General features: G+C 37.6%; 2 protein-coding genes across 3 annotated transcripts in view; one reads left to right on the top strand and one right to left on the bottom strand.

Moving 5' to 3' along the window:
* Nucleotides 1-814: 814 nt before the first annotated feature.
* Nucleotides 815-8,251, bottom strand: part of LOC142351528 (sodium/potassium-transporting ATPase subunit beta-3-like) — a 37,912-nt gene continuing 30,475 nt past the window's right edge. Inside the window, exon 7 of one of the 2 annotated variants that reach the window (XM_075403599.1) lies at nucleotides 815-1,029. In XM_075403599.1, coding sequence (XP_075259714.1) covers nucleotides 963-1,029 — 67 coding nt within the window. In that variant the 3' untranslated portion in view covers nucleotides 815-962. The remainder of the gene's footprint in view (nucleotides 1,030-8,251) is intronic. The other variant, XM_075403600.1, reaches the window with a different exon arrangement.
* LOC142351527 (uncharacterized) overlaps nucleotides 7,197-8,251 on the top strand; it is a 60,829-nt gene continuing 59,774 nt past the window's right edge. Inside the window, exon 1 of the mRNA XM_075403598.1 lies at nucleotides 7,197-7,223. The gene's annotated coding sequence lies outside the window, so the exon portion shown is untranslated. The remainder of the gene's footprint in view (nucleotides 7,224-8,251) is intronic.

Here is an 8,251-nt window from a genome sequence, read left to right as displayed (position 1 = left end):
GTTTTGGTTTTTGTACCAAATGTAATCTCACTATTATTTGCTATCCAACAAAGTTTGAAGCAATTATAGTAGGCGTGTTGCTTTTCAATGCAAAATTTTTGCTTGATGGTTCTGACTTTTCGATTGACTTTTGCGTTCTCGACTTTTTCGTTTTGCGTGATCTTAATTTCTCTTTCATTCAATAGTATCAGTAGCTGAACTTAAGTGGCTACAATTCACTATTAAACGTCAGATGGAAAGTGCGCAAAACTTGAAGTATTTTTGTCCTGTTAATTTTTATTAGTGATTATATTGGTTTATCTAAGGACTTCAATTGAAAACCCCTTAAAGAATTTAGTTACTACCCCCCGACTGAAGATGGGTGTAAAATGGAAAAAGTAAAAAATTAACCTAAATAATACTTATGTATTAACAATTGTGGCCTTGATCTATTAAAAAAAATCTTGAAGAAAGCAAATGAAAATTCGTTCACTAGTTTTGCACTCTAAAAAAAATCAGCGTCAAAAAAGAAAACTTTTGAAGGCTTAAACATAAACTAGATGAACAATTTATTAATTTATAATTTATAAATTTGATGAAGTCCTGCTATCATAGAACTCTAAATTGGAATTTAGCATACAAATATTGAAAAAATTAGTGCAACACTAGAACTTTAATTGCCAATTTGAATTGATGTCTTATTGCGAGAGCAGAGTCCATTTTTGTGTTCTGATCGGAAACAATTACTTACTCAAAATCTCGGGTTGATTTTTCTAATTTCCATTGTTTGTGATTGTGGCTGGTCTGTTTAGTAAAAAAAAGGCACAATTCCAGGTCCATGAGTACAAGAACTATAATAATCCACATAATACAAAAGAAATAAATAAATCATAACTAGAATAGAATAAAGCTGTTATTGGGGCTTTTATTGTTCTTGTGTTGAGTCGCGATTCTGTCCTCATTCCGATTGTGTCAACTCCTGCTTAAGCCGCTCTGATTCTGAAGTCCACCATTCCAATATTGGGCTTCTCCAGGTCAATGTGAACATTGCTGAAATGCAAAAAAAAACAAAATTATTTGAAGTTGGACATTCGAGGCTATGTAATTGAAAACGCACACCCCCCCCCCCTGGGACACCTCGTTCCTTCATCTTAGGCCAGGATATACTTGATTTTCGACTTGGATCTCAGCGTGGGAGGCTAGCTTGAGAATTTGAATAATAGTTCAGAGACAGCCTAATAATTTTTAATGCAAACTAATCAGGGGCCTTGTTGGTCTGAGATACTCTAATTCAGGGTCGGTTTCTTTTTGGAATTCGGTCCGAAAATGTGTTAAATATCCTACATTGAAGAAGATTTTTAACGCGTTAAACTTCGTAACGTGCCACGATTTCGAGGTTTAATTTTGTCGGTTAATGGGAACGCAGAGACAAATCTTGTAATCGAATAGTTAAATTAGAAATAATGGTTGACAACTGTGGCGATTGACACGAAATTCAGTCCATATTTATTACCCCAAATTACCGCACTTTTACATTCATGGCGATCACCTTTAATTTATAACTTCCTTGACTTCTTATGACATCCGATCTTAACTAGTTATTTACTCTGATAATTTACTTCTCTAAAAGATCAAGGGTCATCATATCACACATAACAATATGAAAAGCTGGGGACAAATCTAGTATAAATAGCACGTGTTAGCTCCTTGTTGCATTCACTCATTTCATAAATAACTAAGATGTAAATCAGCACGTGGATGAGGTACGTATATCTTTCCATACTTTAAACAATTAACATTATACTTTCAACACTCCTCCTATCATGTTAAGTGTTTGTTCCGAGAAGGACATCACGAAAAAGTGATACTTTGGTCCTCCCCAATGCTTTTGTAAGTGTGTCTGCCGGCATGCTATCGGTAGGTAAGTAGTTTAGCTCTAATAGTCGACTTTGGACTAAATTCCGAACGAAGTGCACTCTTAATGAAAAGTGCTTTGTCTTTCCGTGATTCATCGAATTTTTACTTAGAGCAATACAAGCTTGGTTGTCTACAAAGACGTTTACTGGCTGCTGGATTTCTAAATCTAATTCTCGTAATAGGTTAACTAAAAGTACTGCTTCTTTACTGGCCTCTACTACGGCGTTGAACTCAGCCTCAGCTGTTGAAGTAGATACACACTTTTGTAACTTGCTAGCCCAGCTGATTGCACCTGAACTATTATTAAGTTTAAAACAAAAACCACTTGTACTTTTTCTATTGTCTATGTTGCCTGCCCAATCTGAGTCTGAAAATCCTGTTAACTCCAGTTTCTCACTTTTTCTAAAAATCATCTTCTCTGATTTTGTACCTTTTAGGTAACGTAAACACCCTTTTGCCGCATTCCAATGTCGCCTTCCAGGATTTTCAACAAACGAACTCAATAAATTGGCTGCGTGCGCAATATCTGGTCTACTTGTTAATGCCAAATAGTTCAAACATCCCACTATACCCCTATAATCACATGATTGCATTTCTCTATGCTCATTGCTGCCTATTTCTGGTGAATCTAATTTTGATAGTTTCAGGCTAACATCTAAAGGTGTTTCCAGTGTCTTTGATTCGCTCATGTTAAACTTCTCTAGTAATTTTTCTACGTATGCTTCTTGGCTTAGCATAATTTCGTTTTCGGTTCGCTCAATTTTTATATTTAAAAACCAGCTAAGATCTCCGTAACTGCTAATTTGAAATTGCTCACTAACTTTTTTTTTAAAGTTTTCACAAAAGTCTTCCTGCAATCCTAATATCACCATATCATCTACCCAAAGACACACTAATCCTTCTATACCATTTTTTCCTTTCTTTATGAAAAGACACTCATCTTGAATAGCCGGCGTGAAAACTAATTGGTTAAGAAAAGTTTTGATTGTTAAGTACCAATTTCTACCGGACTGTTTCAATCCATATAAACTTTTCCTCAGCTTACAAATTAATGTATTTCCTTCCTTGTCAAACTTTTCAAACCCTTCGGGCTGTTGCATAAAGATTTCTTCTTCGATGTCAGCGTTTAAGTATGCTGTTTTGATATCCATTTGTTTTAACTCGGTGTTTTTATATACTGCGTAGCTTATCAGTACTCAAATTGTTGAGAGGCGTGTTGTTGGTGAGTAGGTTTCGTTGTAATCCCGACCTGGAACTTGGCTAAATCCTTTTGCTACGAATTATGCCTTATACCTTGTTATCTCCCCACTAGGACCAAACTTAAGAGAAAAGTGCCAGCGGCTACCAATGGGTTTATTTCCTTTGTTCTCTACCAGTTCCCAAACTTTATTTTCCACTAATGAGTTGTATTCTAACTTCATTGCCTCGTACCAGTTTTTATCCCTAATTGCTTCATCAATAGACTTAGGTAGCAATTCGTTGTTAACAATTTCACCAAGGAAAGCTACCGGGTTTAAACCTCTATCACCATCTGAATGATGCTTGTTGACTATCTCCTCCTTCTTTTCTTTGACTTCAATAAACATTTCGCTTTCGTTGAAAGTTACATTGCGAGATTTTCTAACCTTAATGACCCCTTTGTCTTTTGGAATACCTACCAGGTAAGTCTTACTATTGTCTGAAGACCCTAAGAGTATTCCTTTTTGAGAAGTTCTATCAATCTTACCACGAAAATTTTTTTCAACATGAACGAAAGCTGAACAACCAAACACTTTGATAGATTCTAAGTTAGGTTTCATCTTGTACATTGCCTCAAAAGGTGTCTTCTGAATACCTGAATTGAAACAAAAATTTTTAATCTCACTTGCCATGTTAAGTGCATATGGCCAATATTCTTTTTCTAAACCTGACTGCTCTAAAAGACATCTAGCCATTGGGGTGATTGTCCCCCAATTCCTCTCGACCTTTCGGTTTTCTTGTGGTGTATACGGTGCCGAGAAATCAAGCCTAACGCCTTTTCGTCTACATAATTGTTTTATGTCATTTGACACATATTCCCCTGCACCGTCACAAACTAAGGTTCCTGGTTGTCCTATGTCTGCAAAGAACTGTTCAACTTTTTCAAAGGCCTCGTCCCTTGTCCTCAAAAAATATAGTTTCTGATATCTGCTAAAACTATCCACGAAACCTATTGCATACCTATGACCATCAACCGCTTCCGGTTGGATGGGCCCTAATATGTCGGTATGAACAATTTCTAAGACTTCACTTGCTCTTGTTCCTGAGTCTCTTGGTACTGGAAGTTTCTTTGATTTATTTAGCTGCCATATTTCACAGTTTGCTAAATCATGTCGTTTACTTTTAGCCCCACTGCGTGATCTTTTAATTTGTATATGTCCTCAACATTGTTATGACCCAAACGCTTATGCCACAAACTAAGGGGATCTCCATTTGCTAAGTTGCACTGCTCGCCGTAATCAATGTTGTGCCAGATAAATAAACTATCTCTTTCCTCGAAAGGGAAAACTGTTCCGTTCTTAGTTCGTATTTCTAAAGTCACACCAAAGACGACCTCATTACCTGTTGCTCTAAGTTTTGACACTGATATGAGATTCCTTGTGTTGTTGGGAACAAGCAACGCATTTTTTAATCTTATTTTTCGCGCTAAACCATTGGAATCCAAAACCATAATTTCAACTGTTCCTTTCCCACTAATTGAACTTTTACTGCTGTTTGCATTAGTGATGGTACCAGAATACTCCTTGTATATATCTATGAATAGACTTTCATCTCTAATCATATGACTGGTAGCACCTGAGTCTAAAACTAGCTCATTTGCAAGGTTGTTTTCCGACGTTTGAAAGAAGGAAAAGATCTCTTCTTCTTCTTCTTCTAAATTCTGCTCCTCAATTAAATTTTGCGTGCCCCTCTGGTTGGCTCTCCTGCTTTGACCTACAAACTTTTTCTCGTGTTTCTGTTGTTTTCTACAAAATTTAGCTATATGTCCGTGCTCACCACACTTAAACATTTCATTTGAGAAGCTTTGGTTTGTTCAGGAATCGTTTTCTTAAACCTACATTCTTTTGCGATATGTCCCATTTTCTGGCAGTTGACACATTTCCGTTCCTTATTAAAGAATACGCTCTCTGTTTTGATTTTTACATTTTCATTATCGAAGTTTATCAGGTCTCGTTTTATTTCCTCTAGAGTTTTCTCGTCTTTGCTGTATTTCACGAGTGTTGCGAAGTTTTCATATTCCATCGGGAGCCCTTTTAGAATTATTGAGACAAACATTTTTTCACTAATTCCTTCATTCACTAGTGTTAAGTTGTATTGCATATCATCTGCTCTGGTGAGATAATCTACTATACTCTCACTTGAAGTCTTCCTAAGGCTAGTTCATTGCGCTATCAATTTGTGTAGCTGGGGTCTCTCAAAACTTTTGAAGCGTTTACACAGTACATCCCAAGCTCTAGTGCCATCACCCTTATGTGGTCTAAGAAAAAGAACTGATGTTTTGTCTCAAGCCTGAACTAACTCGTACCACAATGTCTTCTTTTTCTCTTCTAGTTCTTTCCTCCCTTTTTCTATAGCTTGCCTACGTTGCTCCTCCGAAGAATTATTTCTAACAGCTTGCACATAATCTAGATAGGTGGCTTCTCCACTAAGAACTTTACCAAGTTTTAAAGAGTGCATACGAGCCTCAAACTGTTCAGCAAAATACAAGAAATCATCCTCACGCCCGCTGAATACCAATCTTTCTAATTTTGAGCTCATTGTTAGGCCTGTCTTACTTTCGTTTAATTTCCGTTCTCCTCAAATTAACACTTTAGCTTTAATTGTTCCCTACTGAACCAAAAACTTATGATGCCCCAACTATGTCCTTTGTTTTTCTAAGCTAGTACTGCTCTAGGTAAATATTCTTTTGTAAAAAGGGTCGGGCTGTGAAAAAAATCTTGTTCGGACTTAGATCAAAACTGCTTTCCTTTCTACGCGTGTTTGAATCTGTTGCCTGTTGGTGGCTGTAATATAGGGCGACGAAGCGCGGTGAGTCGTTATGTTTGTGTATCAAAAAATGCTTTTTAGCACCAGGTTAGCACTTGTTGTAATATGGTAGCACTTGTTAGAAAAAAAAAACACTAAGCAAAAAGAGTTTGGTTGACTAAATTAACCTAGAAGTTGGTGTTCTGTTCGAGTTCTGTAATAATCTTAACAAAATCGAAAGCAGGACATTGACATAGAGCCAGGGTTTTTCTGCCGCGATTAAGCACGATGAGGATACCAACACCCTCCGAGGATAATGTACTCGAACCCAAATCCTAGTCCTAATTAAGAAATCTTTTACCACCAACTTTTGTGTCTTTCGACCAAACTTGTATCTTACAGAAGCACAGCACACACAATTGAAAATGAAACAGTTGTTTAAGCTGAGCTGTTCTCAGCTATGCTAAGCAATCCTGGTTCCCCGACAGCTCTGTTATACAATTGAACCTCCGCGCTCCTTTCCCCACAACAGCTCCACTCACTCTTCTTCACAAGCAGAATCCACTGCTTAGCTACACACACTTAGCACTCCACGATTGAAGTCCCCCGACCAGGTACACAAGCTCTCGACTCAACAGATGAAGTCCCCCAACCAGCTTCACAAACTGGTCACTTCACAAGTGAAGTCCCCCAACCACTTACAAAAGCTTCCAACTCCACAATTGAAGTCCCCCAACCAGTCACACAAGCTTTTAACTCCACAACTGAAGTCCCCCAACCAGTTACACAAGCTTCTTACTCTTGCTTCTTCTGGTCTCACTTGGCCACTTCTTGACTACAAGGCTTGTCTCTCCTTGTCTTCTCTGTCTTCCTCCCCCAGTGATTTCAGCGATCCTCTTATGTAGCAAAGAGGCGCAGCAACAACGTTTTTCTATTTACGATGGGGGTTGATTACTTAACTTAGAAAAGCTCTGGGCCCATAACCTGTCGGTTAATGGGAACGCAGAGACAAATCTTGAAATCGAATAGTTAAATTAGAAATAATGGTTGACAACTGTGGCGATTGACACGAAATTCAGTCCATATTTATTACCCCAAATTACCGCACTTTTACATTCATGGTGATCACCTTTAATTTATAACTTCCTTGGCTTCTTATGACATCCGATCTTAACTAGTTATTTACTCTGATAATTTACTTCTCTAAAAGATCAAGGGTCATCATATCACACATAACTATATGAAAAGTTGGGGACAAATCTAGTATAAATAGCACGTGTTAGCTCCTTGTTGCATTCACTCATTTCATAAATAACTAAGATGTAAATCAGCACGTGGATGAGGTACGTATATCTTTCCATACTTTAAACAATTAACATTATACTTTCAACAAATTTCAGCCACTTTCCCGGGGTCTTAAAAATTGATTTTGTTAACCATGTCAAGAAACGACGCCCCATGAACAATGGGTCCGCCGACATTATAATTTATCAATTTTAACTCTCATATAATAAGAACAATTGTAACCCACTGATGAAAACTAACTGATGGTAACAATGGCTCCCGGACTAGTTGGAAATGAGGCTATGGAAGAGTTCGCGAATTTTGCACTGATTCCTCTCTTTGGCGATTTTGGGCCCACTAGTGTTTCGAACCAAAATTCCGTTGATTTAGTACTACAGGTCACCGGGTCATCAAAAAAACCCTGACTGCGTACCCCATTTTAACAATTTTGCTGTAGTTTGCTAAATTTGGCTATTTTGGTTATTTTGGGGCTAATTCGTCTGAAAAGTGTAAATCAACGGCCTATAACGGCTCATAACTACCTAAAATGACCTATTGTGACCTCCCAGTAACGTTTGGTATCTTTTCGTACCAACCTGGTATCATTTTTAAAGACTCCGGGAAAGTAGTCAGTTTACGGGCGATTGAACGAGCTATGTATTAGCTCAATCGGATCAATACTTTGGTCAGAATTACAGGTTTATATTTGATAACCCCAAAAACGGAGTATGCTTGATGTTCGTTTTCTATTAAAATTTATGAGTGTAAGTAGAAATCTTATTTGTCACTATGAGTTAGCTAGCTGATCATGTCTCCTAACTAATGTTACCACTCCGGTCTAGTTTGAAGTCGATTTGGAAAGTTATTAGCTAAAGAACATCGGGTACCTCATACGGCCAAGACTTAGAGTAAGACTGGCCAACTCTTGACCAAGACTTGGATTAAGCTTTGCCAAGTCCCGGCACAGATTTGGATTAAGACTTACCAAGTCTTGGTAAAGACTTGCACAAGACTAACAAGTCTGAAAGTGTTATACCCATAGCTCTGAATCAGTACTGATACCTAGACTTGCTAATAGAATTTCCCA

Source organism: Convolutriloba macropyga, chromosome 13, assembly GCF_964194025.1.
Source record: "Convolutriloba macropyga chromosome 13, txConMacr16.3, whole genome shotgun sequence".
Classification (NCBI taxonomy): Eukaryota; Metazoa; Xenacoelomorpha; order Acoela; family Convolutidae; genus Convolutriloba; species Convolutriloba macropyga.
The sequence above is the reverse complement of the archived record's forward strand: the minus strand, read 5'-3'. Positions and strand labels throughout refer to the sequence as shown.